At 34.5% G+C, this 26,022-nt stretch overlaps 4 protein-coding genes and 2 pseudogenes across 4 annotated transcripts; 4 read left to right on the top strand and 2 right to left on the bottom strand.

Annotated features, from left to right (window-relative positions):
- Window positions 1-1,468: 1,468 nt before the first annotated feature.
- Window positions 1,469-6,059, bottom strand: LOC108727253 (gastrula zinc finger protein XlCGF57.1). The gene is made up of 12 exons (XM_018455298.1): window positions 5,593-6,059; window positions 5,388-5,526; window positions 4,882-4,947; window positions 4,732-4,797; window positions 4,331-4,398; window positions 4,080-4,206; window positions 3,711-4,005; window positions 3,445-3,547; window positions 3,071-3,334; window positions 2,442-2,763; window positions 1,974-2,317; window positions 1,469-1,756 (listed from the first exon to the last, which is right to left on the bottom strand). Exons 2-12 carry the CDS (start codon window positions 5,410-5,412, stop codon window positions 1,514-1,516), a joined length of 1,923 nt encoding a protein of 640 aa, XP_018310800.1. The 5' UTR covers window positions 5,413-5,526; window positions 5,593-6,059; the 3' UTR covers window positions 1,469-1,513.
- A 340-nt stretch (window positions 6,060-6,399) lies between these two features.
- Window positions 6,400-7,229, bottom strand: LOC108727276 (uncharacterized; annotated as a pseudogene).
- Sgf11 (SAGA associated factor 11kDa) lies at window positions 7,198-9,529 on the top strand. The gene is made up of 3 exons (XM_018455330.1): window positions 7,198-7,452; window positions 7,857-8,110; window positions 8,478-9,529. Exons 2-3 carry the CDS (start codon window positions 7,894-7,896, stop codon window positions 9,296-9,298), a joined length of 1,038 nt encoding a protein of 345 aa, XP_018310832.1. The 5' UTR covers window positions 7,198-7,452; window positions 7,857-7,893; the 3' UTR covers window positions 9,299-9,529.
- Window positions 9,530-10,287: 758 nt separating this feature from the next.
- On the top strand, window positions 10,288-19,119 carry LOC108727277 (serine protease easter-like). The gene is given in 8 exon segments (XM_018455331.1): window positions 10,288-10,340; window positions 10,526-10,595; window positions 10,969-11,206; window positions 11,661-11,851; window positions 11,954-12,052; window positions 12,350-12,674; window positions 17,657-18,057; window positions 18,219-19,119. Coding segments are annotated over 8 exon segments (2,052 nt in total). The 5' UTR covers window positions 10,288-10,328; the 3' UTR covers window positions 18,935-19,119.
- A 2,380-nt stretch (window positions 19,120-21,499) lies between these two features.
- LOC108727241 (serine protease easter-like) lies at window positions 21,500-24,979 on the top strand. The gene is made up of 6 exons (XM_018455286.1): window positions 21,500-21,664; window positions 21,754-21,829; window positions 22,213-22,379; window positions 23,350-23,641; window positions 23,828-24,099; window positions 24,444-24,979. Exons 1-6 carry the CDS (start codon window positions 21,500-21,502, stop codon window positions 24,795-24,797), a joined length of 1,326 nt encoding a protein of 441 aa, XP_018310788.1. The 3' UTR covers window positions 24,798-24,979.
- On the top strand, window positions 24,869-25,978 carry LOC108727242 (serine protease easter-like; annotated as a pseudogene).
- Window positions 25,979-26,022: the final 44 nt, after the last annotated feature.

The following is a 26,022-nucleotide window of genomic DNA, read 5'->3' on the forward strand; positions in this document are numbered from 1 at the left end:
TTTTCTTGAAATTTTGCATTTTTCATTGATCAAAAAAACCCGGAAACTTATTTGTACACCTAGTATGTGATCAAGGTCATGACCCCAAGGAGTGACCTTCAAAAGGTTTTAGCTCGCGGTCATCCTTCGTCAAAAAGTTATAAAAAAAGAGAGAGGAGAGAGAGAGAGAGAGAGAGAGAGAGAGAGAGAGAGAGTGAGAAAAATAACATATTATTTCTGCTATACATGCAATATTAAATATTGTTCTACATAGGTTTTGACTTTCAACCCCCCCCTCCCTCCTCCTCTGCAAAGGGACACACAACTCTTACAGTCGACTCTCACCCTCCCACCCCCCTGCAAAGGGCACATGACTCTCACCCCCCTTCCCCTCTGCAAAGGGGTGCACGACTCTCCCCCCTCCCTTCTGCAAAGGAGCGTGGCTTTTACTCCCGACTCTCATCCCCCCTCCCCTATTTGGGAGTCGTGCGCCCCTTTGCAAGGGAGAAGGGGGAGGATGAGTCATGCACTCCTTTGCAGGGGGAGGAGGATGAAAGTTGCTTCGTGTTGAAAGTCAAAACCTATGTAGAATAGTATTTAATGTTGCATGTATATAGCAGAAATAATACGTTATTTTTCAAACTTTTTTGTTAATAACTTTTTAATGAAGGACGACCGCGGGCTAAAACCCTTTAAAGATCATTGGGGGTCATGACCTTGATCACATATGTCAAGATCAAGAGTGCATACATCGGAGAATGCTCCCCTAAACTGCATAATTACTCAAACATGATGTATATTGATTGAAAATAAATCGATGATAATAATTTGCGTAAATAAACCTTAAAATATTTAAAGACACGCATTAAATTATAAGATATGACGGTAACCTAAGTGTATGTGTGTTAAACTTCAAAATTTAGAAACCACTTTACTGATTATGTTTTTCAATGATTGATATGGGTTCATTACCTAAACTATCTCTTTTTTTTGTGTGTTTGCATAAATCGTAAAATATTCAAAAAATAATTCGCACAACCTTATAGCGTTTTTCACTAGCAGAACTGGTGCGCACCAGTGTTACCAGATCTAAGCCGCGCAACGCTACACACACAAAAGCCAAGCGATATAGAGAGAGAGTTGTTCCTACTGTGCCCGAAGGTAGCCGAAACGCTGAGCGCACACGTACGTCGCTCAGCTTTTGTGTGCGTAGCATTGCGCGATTCAGATCTGATAACACTGGTATGCACTCAGTGCACATTAAAGCTGTTGTACATTAATCTAATCTAAATATAAAAGTGAGATAACTTAATTAATAAAATAACTAATGTATATTTTATCAAATAGCACAATAGAATGTATTGAGGATTTCGCGGTTTAATTCATTTCTATATTTTTATTAGACGTACATCTTTACGTCGATTTGTGTACAACGGCTTTAAAATGCACTGAGTGCGCACCAGCTCTGCCAGTGAAAAACGCTATTAAAATATTGAAAAAGGTATGATCGTCGCTCGTGTAATATTTTTTGTTCCTAATTTTGGTTAGATATTTCTAAAACGTGAAGAATGACATCGTCCACCGTTTTCGTTGTTAAGAGAGATTTCACCGTTTCGTCATTCACCGTGTCGATGACAACAGTGAATAGAAGCTTGACGTTTTGTCGCAGTCTCTCAGTGAATACCATGTTGTTCTCCGATGTTATCGGCTCTTGTCCGCATCTTCTGATTACAGCTTCGAGGACGTCTTGTATTGGAGCATCCGGCCAACCAAATAGCTGTCGATATTAAATTAGCACAATTAATTTAAAAGGCAATGTAACAAAATTAAATTAAATTAAAAGACTTATACCTGTTACATAAAGTATAAATTCGGACTCTCGAGATAATAGCAATAAAGAAAGTTAAATATCTGGCAATTGAGAGCACTTAACAACGCAGTAATTCATGCATAATAATAAAGTTATGTAAATATAAAGCTATGTAAAATTATACTTGTAATGTTTCCTCATCGATAAGTAATGTCAAAAGATCTACGATGGCTTTCAATAACTCGTCGGTGGAGAGTCTTCTAGATTCGCCGGTTTTCATTTTGGCAGCAGCGGTCGACGCGATATTATACAACTGCGTTTGCAAATGTTTCTTTTCGACCTCGTCCATTGCGTCTTCCAACAGTTCCCGATGCTTCGCCCGAATGTGTCGCATCAGGCAATCTTGTCGGATAAACACTCTATTGCATTCGACGCATGACTGGGGCGGTTCGCGTCTGTGAGTGTTGAGGTGCGCTTGCAACGACGACTTCACCGAGAAGGCTTTCGAACACTTGTCACATTTGAACGCTGAAACGTAATGCAAAAAGAAATTTATATATAATACAATAAAACGAGCGAAGTGTGCGACGTATTTTAAAAATATTATACACATTTTTTTGTAATTCCCTTTTATAACATAAATATCGCTTACGTTTGATGCCAGTGTGTAACAATTTGTGTTTCACCAAGTCTTCCTTTCGCGTGAAACCTTTATCGCAGACTTCACACGTAAATGGAATCGCTCCCTCATGTACAAACTTCTTATGGATATTTAAACGCGCCTTCCGATTAAATGCCTTATTGCACACATCACAGTAGAAACCATTTTCTCCAGTGTGATGGAACACATGTGCTCTTAATTGCGCTGCTTGAATAAATGATTTGCCACAAAACTGGCACACATGTGGTTTTTCACCCGTATGCGTCCGTAGGTGACGATTCAACGTTTCACGAGCGGCAAATTTTCTCTGACACTGACAAAGTAAACTCTTATATTAGTACTCGCGTAAAAATCCATTAACGGAAATTGATTGCTCTTGTAAAGTAAAAACTACGCGTACTTTGTGTATCTAGAAACCTCTTTAGTTCAGTACCATTCATGGACGATTAAAAACTTACGAAAATATATGTCCATTCAGCTAGCTTGTAATATAAAATGACATAGTAAAAGTTAGTGTTATTATTTCTATACTTAATTATCATCAAGAGAAATATGTAATATTAAAGAATTGTGTAAATACTTGTACTTGTAACTGCATCAACTCGATAAAAAATACTTACGTATTTACATTCAAATGGCTTCTCTCCGGTGTGTACACGACGATGCTTTTTCAGCGCCAGCGGCGACAGGAATGTCTTCGGACATAAATCGCATTGGACTGGTCGCTCTCCCGTATGCATGCGTTCGTGTACCAACAACTGTTGGTACGTAAAGAATTCCTTTGGGCAATAGTTGCATTTCTTCTTTTGTCTCTGAGGCGTGCCTGCGTGAGTACGCAAGTGTTCTCGCAAGTTATCCTTACGCGTAAAGTCTTTCTTGCAAACCTACAACATCGTTCATTCGATCATTATAATGTCTAATGTTCTAAAACCTCTAATCATTATATTATAATCTCCAATTTCAAAGAATTATCAGTGGATAATCGTGTACTTACTTGACAACTGAATTTATTAAGTATGTTACCGTGACAACCAGACTGCATTATATGCCGATTTAAGTGATAGCTCCGGGAGAAATAAGTGTCGCAAGGGTCACATCTATACATAAAATTTTGTGTAAAAGTATAAATCTTAAACTGGATTAATAAAAACTGTAATAAAAAATGAGAGAATATTTATTACAAAGTATTGAATTAGGATTTTATGACAATAATTTTACATTTAATGAAAATAACTTAAATGCATGCTCATATAAACATACTTAAAAATTTTGCGATCTCCGTGTGTCGTATAGCGATGCTTATTTAAAGCTTTCTTGTCACGAAAAGAAGAACCGCATTCATTACATGTGCACGAATCGCACTTCCAATGTATGACTACATCGTGTCTTTCCAGAGACGCTTTTTTCTTGAAGCTGAGATCACAATGTAAACACTTGTATTCCCCGCCGCTATGGGCCGTCTTTAAGTCTTCCGCGCAACAATGACACTGCGTTTCGGGTACGGGCTTGATGACAGGTTTTTCGTTGTTATTCTTTTGGCTCTTAGAATCCGAATCTAGGAATATAAACAGATTGTAAGATTCTTTGTATTGTAAGAATGAACAGATAATCCTGTTCAATGCCACAAACCTTCAGCATTTAAATGTGGATCATCCTCATCCTCTTCATCTTCTTCTGAATCATAACTTGCTATATTATCGAGGATGTTGTTTGAGTCATCTTCCTCTCTGCATGTGTCTACATGCTTCTTTAACATCTGTCTCAAAATTATAAGACATAAATCATTAATAAAAACGAAAAGCATGAGAAAATGACAGATATATAAAATATAGTCTTAAAAAAAAGCTTCAAAAAGTCTTAAAAAAGCTTTTACAACTTACATCTTTTGATTGGAAAATACGTTGACATGTCACACATTGATAATCAGTTACAATCGAAATAACTACACCTGACAAAATAAAAAACTAAAATGTAGAGAATAGAACAAACACGATAAATTAAGCATCAAAACTATATTATGTGGTTTTGCAGGAATTACGAATATATTTATAATTTGCAAGAATTATGAATATATTTAAAGATATATATACAAGATGTGCCTCAAAATTTAGTTTTAAAAAATACACGGTTACCAAAAATTAAAAGCAATTTATCAACTTTGACAAAGATTGTACAATCATATTTAAGTTCTAAGACATCCTTAATTGCTTAAGAACTTAAGAATGTCTACAAATTTAAATATGATTGTACAATCCTTAATGTATATACAAAATATAATTACCTTTCTCATTGTCAGTGGCTGCTCTGTCAGTCACATCTAAAGATTCGTCTTGTGAGAGGTCCATATCTGCAAAACCAAAATATTCATATTATTTTAAATACTTAGAATCATTACAGTATTAAACTATTACTTCTGAATGAATCAAATTACCAAACATGATCCCATTGGTTTCATCCTCAATTAGATCGTCATTACACTCCTCAATCTTCAGGATTTCTGCAAGAAAATTTATTGAATCACATAAAAGGAAGAAATTCCTGAATATAAATAACATATTAAATCGAACAAAATTAAGTTTTATTTCTTGTGTAATTTTAATTTCCATATATTATTTTAAAATATGTATATTAATTCATTCACTAATCAAACTGTTCTAATGTACACAATTTTTCAGTCTTAATTATCTATTAGAAATTTAAACACCATATAAAATAAAGAATATTTGGATGTATAATCTTTGCATAAATTATATATATAAGAAGCTACATTTTCCAAAGTTGGTTCGTCAGGTTTTGATTTCAGTTTGTTTATTTGAGTAGAGTAGGTATACAAGTTTTATAATCTACCATACATACAACAATCGCAAATGATTTCGAAGGCATGTGATGTCCTACACCACGCATTCATAAACAGAAATCTAAGTAAATTTTACTCACCTATCTTCTCTATTGCTTTTGCCATTGCGACACGTAATAATTTCTATCTCCAGTTTTCTTATTTAATCGTATGAGAGATTTTTCCTTTGGCTAAACTAGTCTATTCTTACTTTCTACTTTCATTCCACGTTAAGAACATCTGTAAGCAATAAGCAACATTCTTAACATCAGTCACTCATATCAGAGGGACAATATCTGATCATACCTTGTGCTTTCGACCGAGATGCAAACGAGTACCCGAAAAGGGAGAGCCAGCGAGTGCGTTTGCCCCTGAAGGAACAGGCCCTTTCATCAGTCCCGATGCTATGTAAAATGGCCTACGTCAAGGGGCGCGTCATCACTCTCCATGCGTCTGCTTTTTCCTGAGTGATCTTATCCGCCTCACGTCGTCGCTGAGGACGAGGGGTGATCCTCCACGGCGAAGATCAATTAGTGATGGAATCCAATTTGTCAGAGCAAGAAACTCCGAACTATCTGAACGAACAACAAGCGTGGTGGTGTAATATTCCCACCACGGCAACAAGTAACAATTTGTTGCTTCTAGCCTGCTTGTTCGCTATTGGGTCATTTGAGTCTCGTATACGCGACTTCGGCTTCAGTGGTGCTCAAATCCGCCTTCCTCAGAGAGAAAATACAAACAGAACGGAATCGAAATTTTCTGCGTCTAGGAATCGTCCTTCGCATGCAATAATGTGACGTGTAAAATTTTGCGAATTTTCTATTTCGTGCCATTACGTCAATTAGGACGGTTGTACTTCTGACGAACTTAGATATTCTCACAGAACTCCTAAAAATTCATTTTATTCTATAGCCTGTATAGCCTTTAAAGGTTGAATGTATATTTTAAAGAAAAAGGGATTTACCTCTGGGTACTTTTCTGAATTTAAAAACTTTGCAAAATCAACACTGCTTGAAAATATACGATTTACTCGATCTAGTTTTGAATCTTTCACGTATTTCTTTATTTATGTACATCCATACAGATGCGTTTCAAAAACAGAAAGTTGGTTAACTTGTCACGAAACCGCATCTCGCGACAAGTTGCCAGAGATGGCTGCGGATTGGCTGTGGGATGTGAGATCACATGAAGTTCCTAGAACTCCCAATGCGACGGCCAATCGACAAGCTCGACGATCTCGAGTCCTAAGGCGCGTGCCAAAATGGACTAAAAATAAATATCTATAACGTGATAATAAATAATTATTGACATATAATGCGGATAATAATATAGATATAGATATAGATGTCTATATTAGTATCTATATTAACCTACATTTTTCGTTGAAATATAAATTTTCAATCATTTTTCAATATATTTCGAAACGAATCACCAATTATTGCCTTCTTCCTCCTTTTTTCTCGACATAGCTCCGGACGTTATTCGTTCCGTTTCGGAGTAAGAAAACACGGCCACGTGGCTCTCTAAGTTCCTCCGCTTTGCTCTGCTCTGCTTCGCCTTTTTACGACCCTTCTAACTGGTCCAAGAAGTGCAATCAATGCTGTTGAATAATGAGATAATTATCGGATATAATTATAGAATTAATTAGATATTTATCTGTTCCCCTACTTGCACTTTCCTAGAAGGAGCGTTTCGCGGTGGGAAAGAAAATCGAAAAGGTGCGTCTGCACCGAGGGTGCGACTCGACGCGCAGCAATCGCCAATTGAGCGTTGTTTTCATCGCAAAAGGGACCGAAGGGCTTTTCCCCGACCTATATAAAGCCGCGGGCAGAGATCGCCGCGCGAAGGGAGCGTTTCCTTTGGTTTCCTTCGTGCCGTCATCGCTCGCGTCTTCCGACGCTGAACGCTCCGCATCCGTCGACGGGCGACGCCGCGACGCGACGAGGAACACGTGACGACTCGACGCGCATGTCGTCGCGCAGGTGTCGTCCGTAACCAAGAGCCAACGGAGCGGCGTCGGATATCGGCGGTGACGGCGCTCCGCACGTCTTCTTCGCGGAGAACCGGAAGAACGAAAAACATCCGGTTGCTCTGCCATCTCGTCCCGACGGTGCTCGCCCTGGATTGCCCCACGTCGCCAATTTGTTGCCGTTTCTCCCTTTTTAGGTTAGAACCCCGTCTCTGCTATACCGGGTGTCCCGCAAGTATCGGCAAATATTTTACCGATGTTTCCTCGACCGACGCTCTGAGTTTCCTTATTGAATCTTCTGCGAGAAGAATTAATTTAATTAATTTATTATTTATTTTATTATTGATTATTTATCATAATTATTTATTAAGCTTGGAAAGGATAAGGTTTTCTGTTGTCATATTTTTGAATTTTATATATATATATTTAAAAAAACTGAATTTTGAATGCATGATTGTTTTTACAAACTTATTAATTTACTGTTAATTTTTGTGAATTTTAATATTTCTAAGTTATCTTAAAGATAGAAACGACAGAAACTGATGGAATCAATACCTTCATTAATCAATCGCTAATTGTCCTTATATTTTTCTATCTTCAGTCTAGATAGAAATAAATTGCTCAATCCCAAAACCAGTATGTCTGTAACTGAGGAAAGGATCCAGGACTTGAATCGACGTTTCGTGGATTTCATGAGTAAGCCAGAGAATGTTGAAGTAGCTACAAAGGAAATTTACGAGGACTTGTTGGATGACGTTCTCATGGGTTTCGTATTCGACATACATCGTATAACCAAGACTGGCAATTCCGACGTCGAAGAAGGCATTCCCGATGACAAATCCTACGCCATTGTCGGTACATATGAACATAACAAACTTTCAGTGATGATCATCCGCAAGGCATGAAATATTTATGTCAATTATTTTCTTAATATTGTACAAATATTGCAAGAAAAAGAATATTTCAAAAACTCTGATTTCCTGGACATATTTATAGTTCAAAAAGATTTCTTGAAAAATTTCTGAAATATTTAAAATCTTGCAATGAAATATTTTGGAAATATTTCTAAAATATTTCATGCTGTGAGAGCAAGAAGAGTTTCATTCAAATGTGAATGGGAAGATGGAAAATTTCTAAGTCTCTACATGTACAATATGTTTTTATTTAGCAAGTTTTTTTTTCATTTTTTGTATAACTCTGTAACTTCCATTTTCTGTATTAGATTCCCCCGGCTTAGACGTGTTCGGTCAGCATCCGATGAAGAAATCTCAGGAATGCAACTGTCCAAATTGCGAACGTGGGGTGGCAGCTTGCAGATTCGCTACTCATCTAGCAAAATGTATGGGCATGGGAAGGAACAGTTCGCGTATCGCATCGCTTCGTATCGCGAACAATTCCAAGGACCTGAACAACTACGGCGGAGTGTTGAGCGACGACGATGACGATGTTGACTGGAGTCTGACCAACGATAGCGGCAACAAGCGTAAACGTCCACGCAAGGATCGCAACGGTGTGAGCAAGCGTTCGAGCAAGCAACAAAAGCAACAGGGCGCGGCCGGCGGTAGCGGCTCGCAAAGGAACGGCGAGACCACCACTGTCGTCGGCAGCGGCGAACACAACGTGCACAGCAGCAACGAAAGCTCGCCGTCGAATTACGAGAATATGTCGCTCGTGGACAAGCGGGCGCTGCTCACACAAATCTGCGGCGTCGTGTCTGAGCACACGAAGAAGCTGTGCACCAGATCGGTACGATGTCCCCAGCACACCGATGAACAGCGCAGGGAGATACGAGCCAATCTGGAGACCAACGGTCAGGACAATCTGCATGTCGACGTGGATACGTACGAGGAGAACGACGGTCAAAATCTACGGGACACATTGACGAGGTGGGACCGGGAGGGTTCCAGTCACTCTAGTCCAGCCGACTCTGCCTCGACCACGTCAACCTCATCGATCAGCCGGAAACGAGAGACCAAATCCAAGGGCAAAGGGAAGGCCTCGTCGAAACGCGATCGCGGCTCCCCAATATCGCAGGGGGACTGAGGGGAGGGTTCATCTAAAACTGTTTCTCAGTCTAGAAGTGTACCTCGGTTCAGGTTCACTTCCCGCCGACAGAGAAACATTGTACGATAATGTTCCTACGAGCTGTATATAGATTGAAGGGAGATTCTCCCTTGATGATTGCGAAGTTTGCGTAATACTTAATTCTAAATATTATCTACGGCGTCCTTTTGTAATTATTATTTTTAAGAAAATAAATAGCAGCGAATTGCAAAACGAAATGTAAGTGAGATACTTGTTACCTTTCCTAGACTTGGATATCTTATTTTATTTAGTCTTCCGAGGTATTGATATATTTCTAGCTTTCAAAAAGTTATTTGACTTATGAAAAATGCATCTTCGATATACTTCTTTTAAATTCTTACGTTTTTATTAATTCACGCATTTCTGATAAGTATAGAAATAATAATTGCGAAGGATTTAACATTGCCTGTTGCTATTTAATAATCTTTTACTCTGTGGCAGTTTTATTATATAAATCTTTTATATTGCAATAAAATATTATATATGATCGAGGCGTTGAATTGCACCTACAAGATATGTGTCCTTTCAATTTGTAACATTAGATGAATAATAAATTTTCATTATTATCTCTGGTCTTCGAAGTTAACTTGAGTGTTTTGTTTTGCAAATGAGATTTAAAAATTGTTAGTACTATAGTAAGATTTGATCATAAAAAATCAAATTATGACTTTACTTTTTGTAAGAAATATAACAATTCTTACTTTATATTTCGTAAGAAACTATAATAAATCGATAAACCGGGAAAAATATGGGCATCTTTGGAGTATGTTTCAAGTGCGTGATGGATAGTCTGGATAGTTAATACCATAGGTATGTCACAGTTGCAGCGAATGGATTATAAAGATCTATCGGCTAAGCCGTCATGCAATTTGCATGGTAGAGATAAGGTGGAGGACACGTAGAAGATTAACGAATTAAGCGATACCGAACGTAGTTCGAATGGAACACTCGACGAGGAACAAGGATTTTAGTGCATAGCTTGTGCATAATGCAATTTACAGTAAGAGGAGTGATTCTAAAATATTGTATTGACTAAAGGATATAAAAAACATAAAAACTATATCGAGTAGTAAAGTTCTGTAAAAGATTGTAGGAAGGGAAAATTAACGAAAAAGATATAACTCTTTAAAATGATATAATCATAAAATTAGTTCTCACTTGATTGTTTGTTCACTTGTTTTCCAGCTTCCAAGCAGGATGCGATACTCACTACTTTGCGTTCTTGTACTTTCGTGCAATGCAGCATTCTCCGCAAGTAAGTTTTCTATAATTTAGAATATATCAGAACTGAATGCATGAGTCAATATAAATTGAACCATACATTATATAAATAAAAGTAATTCCAATTCTTAAAGTAAATACTTAAACTGAATTTCTTCGAATACAATCTGTAAGAAATTCAAATACATCGCCTTTAACGTTAAATATGCATTTATAAATTATATGTATAAGAAAGTCATAATAATTTTCGAAAAATATTTTAAATAAGTAAAAAAATCAAATTATTATTTTTAAATTATATATGATTTATAGCAAATCTAGGCAATGAAAAAAATTTCATCGAAAGATTTTATTAAGTAGTTCCTGTTAAAAGTGCCTGACGTTATAGTAAGTTTAACGGTTTGTAGTCGATGTAAGGAGACATCCTAACTGGTCGTTACTGGAGCATAATAATTGCGGCAATTCTAACAGCGATCGCATTATTGGTGGTAAAAATGCGAGCCTCGGCGCGTATCCTTGGATCGCGAGAATAGGGTACAGCATGCCGAATACTAATGACGCATTAAGCTACAGATGCGGCGGTACATTAATTAGTCGACGATACATAGTCACGGCTGCCCATTGCGTAGTGAATTTACCTGAAAAGTACGTATAAAATAAATAAATAAATAAATATAAAAAAATATTATTAAAAGGAAAAGAAAGAAAAACGAGACTTTTGCCATATATTTTACCAAGTACAAGCGTTCGACCGAATTGTAATTATTTTTAGTCTTTGAGATGAGAAGAGATGAAATAAGCATTTCTTCATTAAACTGGATTAATTTGCAAAATGTACGACGATTTCTGTGTTATTTATTAGTCTGTTCAAAATAGAAACATCGAAGAGACGCTCCAGATTATTTGAGAATTTTTAATTTTAAGAATTTAAATGTATTATATATGTTTCTGTAATTTACATATCCCTTACAACACAAAGTTGCAGCAACACTGCATGTTGCAGCAATATTGCAGAGATTTCGCAGCGATATTGCTGCAAATTCTGTGCTGTATGGGATGTGATTTTGTATTGTTTAATAAATATGGAGATATACCTAAGTTTCAAGGTCGGTGGAGTTCGTTTGGGCGAGCACAACATCTTCACTGATCCCGATTGTGAGCAGGGATATTGTGCGGAGCCAGTGCAAGATTTCCTGCCCGAATCGGTAATTGTCCACGAGAGTTACAACAAGCCGGAATTCAAAAATGACATAGCCATAATACGAATGAACAAGCCGGCAGTTTATAACGGTGAGTTTGTGAATTGATTAATCTTCATTAATCAACTTCAGTCGACTCATCTTTGGTTTTCGTAAGTAAATCTGCTTCTTTTTCTTTACGATTTATACATAGAACACGTGAAGCCGATTTGCATGATGAACGGTGAACTCCTTAGAAAGAACTTCGTCGGCAAAACAGCGGAAGTCGCCGGTTGGGGAATTTTTGATATCAGTAAGACATTTAAATTAATCTAAGCTAATAAGTTTAAATTAAACTTCATATTTTCTTCATACCTTTTCCTATACACTATCATACATAAAATTCATTTCAAAATGAGACTTTTCATTATAAAGATAGTTGGAGAAACTCCTAAGTGGATTAAATTGTTTTCTAAAAAAACATCCAACGTTTTTGGATTCACGTTAAACCAATTGGGCCTCATATTTACCTTCATACTTTTGTTTCAATCTTGAATTTACATATTTTAATAATCTACTAAAAATTTTCAAATTGTCTTATTATCAATAGATGATCCAAAGCCTAGCACGATCCTACAGACTGTCAAGCTGCCGATCGTCGAGATGGACAGATGTTTGATAGCTTTCAAGAGATACGCAGAAATATCGGAGGACCAGCAGATGTGCGTGGGTGGCGTTCCAGGTCACGATTCCTGCGGTGGTGACAGTGGTGGACCCTTGATGCAAGTGAACAGCCTGAATGGGCCTCCTAAATACTACTTCATCGGCATCGTTTCCTTCGGCGCAAAATCCTGTGGCGCTTCCAGAGCACCTGCTATTTACAGCAGAATTGCGGCATACATTATGTGGATCTTGAACAACATGCATCCATAAAAGTGTTCAATTCTATCTGTAGAAAACAAATTTATAGCCTACTTGGCGGAAAACTTCGCGTTTAATATTTTATCTAGATATGCAATCTATTTTTTTTATCTGGAATAATTTAAATCTGAATCGTACAATTGTGATGAAAATGCCTGTCACTAATATTCTTAAAAATAAATAAATCTGTAATAAATATATTAAACGCATTATTATTAATAATTTATAACTAAAAGGAAACAGTTGTAAAAATAAAGATCTTTCAATGGAAACTCAAACAGAATCACAGAATTTTCCTTACAAACATCTGAACACTCGTGGAAGTAATTATCCTGTAAAGCCGATTAAAAAAATCAGATTTAGTAAGAAATTTTTAAATCTCGCAGGATTTCTTCCATCTGTTCGCGCACAATTTATTGTTCGCGGAACTAATTAACAAGGACACGTCAAATTAATTTAAATCTGATTCGATTAGAATTTTGATTAGACCTAAAACGTATTTCTAAATTTACTCAAGCAAAACTTATTAAAATCTAACATTGTGATCTTCTTGGAAATACGACCGCAACTTCCAATCTTTTCGCGAAATTCGTGTGTCATGTATGAGATGCATGATATATACATTGCATATAATACTGCAAATGTTTAGTATGATGTATTATAGAACACTCAGAGAAATCAGGGTGTTCCCATTTTGCATTGTCAGATCTAGATTACGTCAGTTAAATACGCAATATCATCGAGCTGTTTTTCTCTACATTCATCTCAGAAATCTACGTGAATCACTTTGCGGAAGCACGTCAATGCGTTCGTAATTGCTCACAACTACAACAATTAAATATAAAACGGGAACGACAATTTCTTCCGTGAATTTTTAGAATACATGATAGAGCATTTCCTTCTTTTACAACCTGGGAAAAAATGAAGAAGATTTCACTATATATATATAGATCTCATTAGATCTAAAAAGAGATCTTAAGAGATCTTTATTTTGACCCGATGAAAGTAGATTGATGTAGATATACTTTGATTTATTTATATCCTAATATTATAAACATTTATCTCATTAGATATAATATATTTTTAAGTTTTAAAATGCGTGGTTGAAAACCTCTGAGATTTTTTTTCGTCAAGATACTTAACTTAAAATGCAATTAACGTAAAATGCGATAAAATTGCAATTGTGCCTTTCTGCCTTACTATCTTTGGCCAAAATTGTATAATAGATCTATTTTGATATTATTATATCTCTGTAGATCTCTGTAGATATGTATGCCAATTTTTATCAGATTACACTTATACATATATATATATATCTTCTTTGATATTATTATATCTTTATAGATCTAATATTTATTACATTTAGTTTCATTGTATAAAGTTAAATATTCATATATATCAATATATTCTCGTAGATCTACAATTTCTTTCTTTATATTCAATTATATATATATAAAATAGCATTTTATTTATATCGCAGATTATCTATTTAGATCTTAATGGATATAACATCAATCATGTGAGGCCAAGCTAGATTTCTGAAGATCTGATTATATCTAAAAACTAAATCTCATCAGATACAATTTGATCTTATTTGATCTAATTTGATCCACACATATACAATGAAATCTTCTTCATTTTTTCTCGGGAATGTATATTTAGAATCTCAGCATACACCAAGTTACATGTAATGTACATGTTGGTTGTAATTTCCTATTATACTCAACAATATAACTGTAATATTGTTTATTATGTTATAGTTATATTGTTGAGTGAGAAAGCACAACACCCCAGCAAACACAAAGTTACATGTAACGTTGGGTTTGCTGGGATGTAACTTGGCATTTGCTGGGAAAAGTATTTTAGGCTACAAGACCTAATGCAGGAACAAGGCAGATCTAGCACAATTGTTTCATTCAATTTATAAATGCATATGCCGCGATACTTCGAGTACTTTTGCATGTATAAGATACGATCTGTATTACGCTATTATATGTTAATTATATTTGAGTAGATAATGCGCATATTAAGATAATCGATCCATTAGTCGGCAATTAATGACTTCTTAAGGTTACTGAGATAATAACCATACTTATACCATTTGACAGCGTTAATATTGCGAGAAAGAGCGAAGAAATATTTTTTTATATATTTTTTATATTTTTATATATTCACATCTATATCCTCATTGTAATAGTTTCACCGTTACTTTTTTGTTAACATTGATAATAATCCAACAGGGATCGAAACGTTTGTTTTGTCTTGTTTGTTTATAGCCGGCACATTAAAGTTTTATAATTTAACTAAATGATATGTTTATTTACTAACGTTTCAATTTTCAAATTATAACGATAAACCTTTGGTTCGTAGCCCTTTCCTTTTTGTTTTCTTATACCATTTGTTTACATTGATTTCATAATTCACAATTGTAAGATCAATTTTTCACGCTCGATTTCTTTATTGGCGAGACACCTTAAATCTATAATCCCCTCTAGGATAATTTTTATGTAATACCTACATATTTTGCGGAAGGAAGGAGGTAACTTTTGCAATAGAATCATGGAGCATATATATCTTTCAGGAACTCAGGATTTTCTCTCTCTAAAAAAAAAGCATTATTTCATTATGTTAGATTTACGATAAATTGAACTGTGCAACTGGAATAAATTGTATATAAATATTATAAGCATATATATATATATATAAATTCTATTTCTTAAATTATATAAAAATTATATATGTAAAATAAATCTAATCATTTATGATAAATTTATATTAAAAAATGTAACGCTGATAAGAAAGCAAATAACAAGAAAAGAAAATTTATCACCAGTTATATAAAAAATGGATTGGAATTTACAGGGAAAATCCCAGTAGACCAGAGATTGCAAGGATCAATATAATATTTGTAAGTACTAATATGTATTTATATTAATCTTAATATGAGTTTATACATATTAATATTATTCAGCTATAATATATTAAATTAAATAATATATTATAGCTCAACGTATAATTTATATATATATAATTAACAGTCTATTATAGAGAGAGAGAGAGAATTAACAGAATAGAATATAGAATTTTATAGTAACCGAATATTTACTCAAAATATAGTTATAGGAAAAAGATTTGCTCCTTTTATTCCTTTTATTATTGTTTCCTGAATAAAATGTCTGTAGTTTTTATCTATAGATTACAGAAATAGGAATTTTTCTCGACTAATCCGCTCCTGCTACATAATTAACTTGGCGAAGCTTGTTAACAGCGATGGTGGGGACAGTTGTTGACCCTGGCTCTGGTCACTCTATCATGGATACTATCGTCAGTTGAAGCTCTGATCTGCGGCAAAGCAGCTATAAAACAGAAGGAGTTGCCGTAACCGAGCGAGTCTTTATTGTCAAAGTGTGCTGTGATTATTTCTTGGTATTCGGTTAATAATAACGAAATTGAATAATTCGCCGATAATGTCGACATCAATTTTCCTAGTGTCTCTGAAGTTCCTAACGTTGCTGATCATTAGCATCAATGCGCGTAAGTTGATTCTTCAAACTTTAAAAGACGTAACATTAATGTTAGTTCAGGAACATGTTGAAGACTAATTTGTTGTAATTCGTTCATATATACTCTTCCGCATTCTAGCAAATATGAAAATTCTTATAATATTAAAAGATACTTATAATAATTTTCACATTTAAAAAGTTTTTGGTACAGCCATTTGAATTCATATATGATCGTTTTTACTTATACTTAAAAGACAAGATTACAAAGAACTTGAATTAGTTCATTATAAGATCATGAATGATTCGACTGAGAACAAATTAGTTTATGTACAAATAAATATTATTAGAAAAAATAGAAATATATTCCACAGATAGTTTGCATGTACCGTTAAAATATTTGACAGATAATTTAAAATTTTCTTTTTAAAGGTTTAAAAAAAAAATTAGAATATTTATCACAACTTTTTTCAAAAAATGACTTTTTACAAGTTTAAATTATTATATCCTGATTTATAATTTTTTAAATTCAATACTGTTTAATTGCACTTTTCTTAAAGATAATTTCTCTATCTTCTAGTTTTTTTCTTTTACTTCGCATACAAAAAAGGCAAAATACTGATTGTATCAAAAGTTATCAGTGCGTAATGTACACAGCATCAACAACTGTTGATCAAATGCGTCTGAAGATAATTGCACATATCTCAAATTTAATTTCATTACTGCAAGATTAATTACCGCGGGACACGATTATCACACGATTCACGACATTATTAGTTATGAATATATGACACGCTTCCGTAAAAACAAAAATTAGGTGCCGGTTTTCGATCATATCTCTCGAATTGTACATGCAGCATTACGTCATCGAATTAATGGTTAACATCGAGAATCTTAGGAAATAATATGCATAGTCAACGCGATTGAATCAGCTCTGTTTGATTTCATGTGCTGCAATACTTGGATAGATCCTTGAATTATAGACATTTCTCATTATATCCACTACAATAATTTATATTGTATATTAATGTATTTGTGTATCATTAATAATCCATTATAATATATTTACTTTTGTATAAATAATATTAATATCATCTCTATAGTATTGAATTCTGAAAGAAAGTTCTACAAAGAGATCCTTATATAACATAGAAAAAAAAATACTGATCAGTTTCTTGTTCAGAAAACTGGAAATTCTTGATATTCTAAATTCTAGACAAATAACGAGAAGTAAAAAATATTGTATGTATTATTAAAACGAAGCGATTATGTAAAGTTATTATCTTCCAATTAAAAAAATCTCTTTGACATAAATCACTAAATAAAAAATCGCGATATTTTTGCTAAGAGAAAATTAATTTATTGGCTAATTAATTTATTGGATATAAAATAAAAATATCTCAGTTATTCTAATAAAGATAATATTATGTTTCCTTATTATTAATATTATTCTTTTATCTTGACGTCTCATTCTTATTTTTCGCAGAATACCAAAGCCCGGGAGATCAGTGTACGGTCGACAACCAAGCGGGAACATGCATGAACGCACGTGAATGTTCATTTGTGTCCAACATTCTGCAGCAATCGCGGGAGCAGGCCATCACCTACCTGAGACGTAATCATTGCGGTTTTCAAGGCTCGAATCCTTTAGTGTGTTGTGTCAACAGCGCGAGTATTAGCACCCGTCCAAGCGGCGTCGTGACGAACCCTGGGACTACATCGGGCTCGAACTCGGAATCATCTTCCTCCTCGCCTATTGAAAATTTCCAGATAGACCTGGCAAATAATCCATTGCTGCCGAACGACTGCGGCCGCGACCTGTCACAGAGGATCGTTGGTGGCGAACGTACCGAGCTCGATGAGTTTCCTTGGATGGCGCTGTTGGAATATCAAAAACGTGAGTAGAAATAAATTAATTATTAATTGATTATAGGTATATAAAGTCTTAAATAAGTTAATTATCACATAAAATAAACAGTTAATCTTATAATTCAATGTAAATTATATTGTTAAAAGTTTCACATTTTTATACAGTATCTTTTCAATTTGATATTACAGCTAATGGTAGATCCACAGCATGCGGCGGTGTCTTAATAAGTAAACGTTACATCCTTACTGCCGCTCATTGCGTCAAAGGCAAGGACCTACCAGCCAACTGGCGCCTGTCCAGCGTCCGCCTAGGCGAATACAACACCGACACCGACAGGGATTGCGTGCCGGATGGTGAAAATAGTGAGCCGGTGTGTGCCGATGATCCAATAACCATAGGTGTGGAAGAACAAATCGCTCATGAAAATTACCGGCCCCTTTCGCGGGATCAACGTTATGATATTGCATTACTACGTCTCAGCCGTGAAGTGCCATTCACAAGGTACGTTAAGCCCATCTGCCTGCCGTCCAATTCATCGCTCGGCGGCAAACTCTTCGTAGCCGGTTGGGGCAAGACGGAAACCACCTCGGCTTCGAATATTAAACTGAAGTTGGCCTTGCCCTTAACGGAGAAGAGCCTGTGCGATCAAACCTACGTCAGCGCCGGAGTCCAGTTGGGCTATGGACAGATCTGTGCAGGTGGTCAAAGAGGCAAAGACTCGTGTCGGGGTGATTCCGGTGGTCCCCTGATGGCCGTCGAGAGGATCGCCGATGGTACCGGCAAGTGGACTGCAGTGGGTGTCGTATCCTTTGGACCATCGCCCTGCGGCATGCAGGGATGGCCTGGCGTGTACACGAAAGTGTCGGACTTCGTTCCCTGGATTCTTAACAACTTGAGGCGATAAACAGAGACACTATATCATTTACGAAAAAAGATATCTTTTGATTATTGCTTGGTAATGATTTTTTTTTAAATTTGTGAAGTTAAAATATGATGTAGAGGAAGGTCACCGATACTGACGTAGGTCAGCTCCTAAAGCGCGACATCCCCTTATTTCTTAGAAACTAACCTTTGCACCATTTTACCAAATCAGCTAAAAACAAATTCTATGAATCCGAGAAGAAAATTCTTACGGTGTTCTTTTGCAAATTGCGTAATTAAAATAATAGTGACTATTATTGATAATATTATGTCATTTTAAATGTTTATAGTTTCATAAATTAGTTTTCTTTGCAGAATAGGATATATCTTTATTTATAGAATAGAAATGTTGGCATTATTGCCTACTATGTTAGTTTTGGAGCCCATTTTATCAGATCGTTTTTCCATAACTTACGAAAAACTTAATTATTGCAAAATTGTAAACAGTATTATAAAAATTGCTTATACTATCTGATAGAAGACACTTTTTAGTTTGTATTTTTATCTTTTGTTTAAGAAATATTGTCTAAAACAAAGTAATATGTCGGTATCGGTGACCTTCTTCTATAAATCTCAATGTATTTCTGTAGTCCGAGTTGCGTCTTGTAGAATTAATAGTCCCGTAGAGATACATTTACATGTTATTGAAATAGGAAATATTATATATTAATAATTTTATTAAAATTTCTCTGAAGAAATTGATGAACAAGATGCAATAAAAAATTTAAATTGTGATAAATGAGTTATATATATTAATAAGATAAAAGATGAGATTTATATGAGTCATTATAAAATAATAATTATATTTTATCTTTATTTTCTATATATATATGTATGTATATAAGGCCTATAAACATACTCAATAATATGAACATATTAAGTGACGTAGTTAAGTGACGTTAATTGCTCATTCGTTTTACCTGTATTTATATTGACATGTTTAATAGCAATATTACTTACAAATATTCTTAGCGAGTTTTATTCAAACATAAAGTGCAATAAATGTAGAATAAAATTCATAATATTGACAACAAATGATAAAGAAATCAATATCCATAAAGCAGTTAGCATGTAAAAACGACAATGTGTAAAAAAGTATTTTTTATGTTTGTGATAACACTAATAAAAACAAATTAAAATTCTTCTTTAACTGTATCGAATTAATAATTACCTTCTTTCTTTTTCGGCCTTGTTATTCCGGATTATTCTCCTCTTTCTCTTTTATTGTCCTAACATCGTTGAATAATTCGTTTGTATTTGAATTATAATGGTTTTCACAATTATATTTTCTTAAATTACGGTATTTTCCTTAGTATTACCCTCGTATTATCCTTTAATGAGATCACTCTTATCATCGTAATGTGAATCCTTGATTCGTCTTGTATAAGATTTATATTTTTAGGAAATATATCAATTAATCATCAATAAATTGCAATATTATTTGCAATACTTATTTGCATTTTTATCTGACTAATATAAAAAAACTAAATCGATTTCCTGGTAATTCCACTTTTTTTTTTAGGAAAACGTATAGTATCTACAAAATCGTGAATTGACGAATCGCAAAACTATGTAATTGACGATTACGTCATTCAATATTCATATCTTTATTTTCCAGAGTTATCAAAACGAATGGGGTCATTATGGAATATGATCTATTGACTGACTTATAATGTTGTAACAGTTTATCCTATGCAACTTCGAAAAATACGACCAAGGACATTGTACTGTACTAGAAAATCAAATTCATTAATTAATTCAGATACTATTAATAAATCATAAATATTAAAAATTTCTATATTATTTTGAGGAAAAACGACAAACAGAAAATTTTCTCCTCGAGCTTTGCGAGAGAATAATACTCGAGAATTACAATGGTTGATTAATTGCTGCTAATCATGTGCTATTAATTCGTTAAATTATTAGTCTTTCAGAGAGAAATGCTTTTTCAATATCACGAGCGAAGGAATCTTCGCATTTTGTTGTGGTCATAGATTACGATAATATATTAAAAAAGTTTGTTAAATTAAATAACAAATAAGTAAAGAAATACGAGCGAGCAACGTCTTTAGTAGTCAATTTGGAGAAAAGTATTGATATTTCATCATAATTTTTCTCATCTGTCAACCGATGACTAATAATTACATATTTTAGCAGAACAACATACATCCCTGCAAGAGTTCGATCACGCAGCAATATTATCTTGGGAAACTCCCGGTGATTATAAAAATTACGATGTTTATTCTTGATCAATCTTTTCTGGCGAGATTCGTGTTATAATTATCATTTTCCGAACGAGAATAATCTTTAGTTTGTTTCAATATCCAACTGTTTTACCAGTTTCAATATTCAAAAGTCTTACCAGTAATATTACTTTTATGAATGAAAAGAATGACATCAACATTCACCCGAAACTGTTCATTATTCGTATAAGTAAGGGTTTCATAAAAGGATAATGAAATTTTTTTTAAGGAAAATTCGCGCATTTCAGATTTTCTTAGCATTTTACGAATCCCACTCGATAAGCTATAATTGTAAAAGAGTGATGATGACGAATGGATCATCGCTAACGAACATCCCCACCGAAACCAACAGAATAATAGGCCCAGCAAGTAGTAGAGGAGCTTACTTGATTGGCGATCAGCCGATCAGTATTGGTTTTGATTTGACCTGTGGTACATCTCGGCTTGAATACGCGACGAGAATCATCGAAGCGAAAGAGGAAAATCCCCGCTCGATCTGATTTTTAAGGGACAGAAAAAGAGGGAAAAAAGAGAATTCTTATAAAACGAGATTAATTAGCGAAGAATAACACAAATAAACATGATGTCCATCGGCTTATTTGTCTTTTTCTTCGCTTTAACAGCAATCGATGCACGTGAGTATGATTTCATTAGACGTCAATTCGTTGCATTTGGGCATTTTCATTTGAAAAAAAATATCTAGTTCTTTCTTTAATAAAGTTCTAATACTAAATCTTTTCTTGACATTTTTTTAAATATCATGCGCTTATTTTAAATCGTACGGACACATTTGGTACAATTAATTAACATATTTACAATTATAAATGCATCTACCTGATTCTCATCATGCATTTATCAAGACGCTTTCCCAGGTGAATATTATTTAAGATATTTCAATTCACAATATGTATGTTCAAAAATGCAGGATTTATTCTAAATTTCAATAAGACATGAATTTTAAAGTTTGTTGCTTAAGAAATATTAACTGATTAAATTGAACAATAATTTACCTTTACAGAGAATAAATGTTCAAATAGTGATGCTAATTGCATCGACATTCGCAAGTGTCCGGAAATCATATCTATCTTAATAAGTTCAAGATCGTTTTCGGCAGAGACATTGCAGACTCTTAGAAATTTGCAATGTGGCTTCGAAGGCAGCTATCCGAAAGTTTGTTGCAGTCAGGTAGTTGAATATAACACATTAATTTATTGACAATAATATTAACTTAGAATTAATTTATTAAAATAAAAATTAATAAAATAAAGTTAACTAACACATAATATAATCTATGATCTCTAATCAAAGAAAGACAATTAAATCTAATATAATTTGAAGCTAACTTAAAAAATAAACGAAAAACTAAAAAATTATGAATTATGTATTATAAATTATAATTATAAATAAATACATACCTTTCGCAAATATATTACGGCAACACCATATTGATAATTTTGCTCCTCTATTTGTTTCCTATTCTTTATTACTTAAATACATTTATAAACAGTTAAAAGATTATTGGTAGATTGATTATTGATTCTCGTCGAGGGCATCAGATTAATGCGTTTCGGATAATTGATAATTCATCATTTTCCATGAAATATATCAAATTGTATCGCATGCTGCCATTATTGGTGTACGTAATAAAGATATATCGTTGTTGCGAACCGTTTAATAATCTTCTCAAATAATGCTGAAACAAATTTCTGTGACCTCGACTTTCTGCTTTATCCTAATTTTGTACTAGGATATCAACTGAAGCTTTACTCGTCAAATCTGATATTTATAAAATATTCTATTATATTATACAGAATAACAATGAAGTCAGATATTTTATTGTTATCACACTGAGAAAAAAATATCTTAATTTTATTGCAATCAAAGTTCCTTTATAATTTTTTTTATTTTAGGTGTAATATTAAAAATATATTTTTCTAAATAAAGCAATGAAAACGTTTTTGCGCTCAATTTTTGTATATCTTTAATATCCATTCGAAAACGCATTTCATGTATTCACAGAACTTAATAAAGCTCTCTACAACTTGGTATTGTTCATCATTATAACATTGTTGAATTTGCGATTTCATATAAAATGCATTAAGTGTTTACAGTTTTTCCAATTTTGCTCATATTAAATATTAATCTTTGATAATAGGCATCAACAACGACAACGACAGAGGCTCCAGATCCAAATCCAGAAAATCTTCCAAATCCACCAGATGTAACGAACCACCCGAATCTACGTCTGTTGGATCATACATTGTGTGGGCCCGTCACTCAGCCGAAGGTATTCGGAGGCAACAAGACTGGAATTTTCCAGTATCCGTGGATGGCATTAATCGCATATGATACTGGAAGACCAAATCCGGAGTTCCGTTGTGGCGGCACAGTCATCTCCTCGCGCTACGTCCTCACCGCCGCTCATTGTGTCACTTTCCTTCCAGGGGGTAAGGAAAAAGTCATAAAGTCATATTGCCATAAGTATGGCAAAAATTAGAATTAAATTTTAAACTTAAGAAGAAATTAAAGAGATTAAATTTAAAAATAAAATTTGAAAGATACTCAAGAACGTTCGTTGTTCTCAATGGCGTTTATTATAACTGGCATAAATTTGTGTAATCGTTATTCTCCAGGTCTACGACTGATAGGCGTCAGGGTAGGGGATCACGATATAAGTAAGGAACGTGACTGCGATACAGACTCCCAAGGACGTGAGATCGTATGTGCCGAGAGGTATCAGGATTTCGGTGTGGAAAGCTTCCAGTTCCATCCGGAATACACGAGAACAAAACTGCAAAATGACATCGCGCTTATTAGGTTGAATGGTACAGTGGATTTTAGACCTTGGAATGTCAAACCTATTTGTCTGCCTTTTGGCACTGCGACATTATTACATAGCAAAAGGGTGAGAATGATTAATATACTTCCATTTATAATTAACAAATAATAATAAAAAAAAACAATAAGATTTATATTTATTTTGCTTCAATTTATTTAAATCTACTACTGATTTGATACTATAAATAGAAAAAGGAATTTTTAAATAACATTTTCTCTCTCTCTCTCTTTCTCTCTTTTTCATAAATTGAAATATTTCACAATTGTATCTCTTTGAATGGATTCTACAGTCCATCAAACTTTTTCGAGAAATATTTTCTACCGCTTCTAAAAATTGCGATTCGGATGTATTTCTCGATTTTCGTAAAAACTACTTCATTTCTATTTCCAAATTTTGCTTTTGATTTTCAGATTGTAGCAATCGGTTGGGGCACTACGAAGTTGATGGGTCCGCGTAGTCAAGAACCCCTGCAAGTGACGCTGACACTAGTGGACAACGAACAGTGTAAAGAAATGCACAGACCGACCATGCAGATCTGGTACAAGCAGCTATGTGCCAGCGGTCGAAAGAACGTGAACTTCTGTTTGGCCGACAGCGGCGGACCCCTGCAGGCAGCTGGTATATATAATGGTACATCAGTACGCATGATCCACTACGGTGTGGTCAGCTACGGACTGGAGCAGTGCGATACCGATGGATTCCCTGGAGTCTGCACCAATGTCGCCTACTACATGGACTGGATTCTCAACACACTGACAGATTAAAGCGAAACTGAAACATTGCGGAATGAAGTCTTTTATATCGAATACCTACTTTTAATCTCCGTGCTCAGAATATGGTGATGCAAACGCGGTAATCTCAATTGTGATAAGAATGAGAAAATAAATTTAACGAGGCGTTTGATAAATAGTACGTAGATAAAAAAATTGATTTCAAAAGATTACTAAGACGAGTAATAAATATATTGACCAATTACTTAATATTCAGAAAACTGGACAAATGAAAAATTGCGACATTTTTTTATTAATTGTAAGAGGAAATTAACTTTTAAATTAATTTATTGGATATAAAATAAAAATATCTCAGTAATTCTATAAAAGATAATTATGTGACTATGTTTTCTTCTTATTAATATTCTTTTATCCTGACATCTCATTCTTATTTTTAATACCGAACCCCGGGAGATCAGTGTACGATCGACGGTCAGACAAGAACATGCATAAATGCGACTATACATTGGTCTCCAACATTCTGCGGCAATCGCGAAAACGGGCCATCATTTACCTGACACGCAATCATTGCGATTTCGAAGGCTCAAATCCTTTGATGTGCTGTGTCGATAGCACAAGCATCAGCACTCGTCTAAGCGGCCTCGTGATGAACCTTGGGACTACATTGGGCTGGAACTCGGAATCAACCATCTCGCCTATTGAATTTTCAGATAGACCTGGCAAATAATTCATTGCTGCCGAACGACCTGTCGCAAAGAATTCTCGATGGCGAACGTACGAGTTCGACAAGTGCTTTCCTTGGATGGAGCACTGTTGGAATACGAACAACGTGAGTATATATATATATATATAGAAATAAATTAATTATTAATTAATTATACATTAAATCTTAAATAAGTCAATTATCACTTTATTATATAAACATTTCATCTCATAATTAAATGTAAATTATATTATTAAAAGTTTACATTTTTATACAAAATATCTTTTCAATGATATTACAGCCAATGATAGAGAGACAGCATGAAGCGGTTTCTTAGCAAAGTAAACGCTACATCCTTACTGCCGCTCACTACGTCAAGGACAAGGACTTACCAGTCAACTAGCGCTTGTCCAGCGTCTGCTTGGGCGACAGTGACACCGACATTGATTGCGTGCCGGACGATGAGAATAGTGAGCCAGTGTGTGCCGATGATTCAATAACCGTACACTGAAAAAAAAGATTGGTTGCTGCAGCAAATTAGATGGTAAAATACGG

The sequence above is a fragment of the Mycetomoellerius zeteki genome, unplaced genomic scaffold (genome assembly GCF_001594055.1).
Source record: "Mycetomoellerius zeteki isolate Tzet28-1 unplaced genomic scaffold, Tzet1.0 scaffold48, whole genome shotgun sequence".
Lineage (NCBI taxonomy): Eukaryota > Metazoa > Arthropoda > Insecta > Hymenoptera > Formicidae > Mycetomoellerius > Mycetomoellerius zeteki.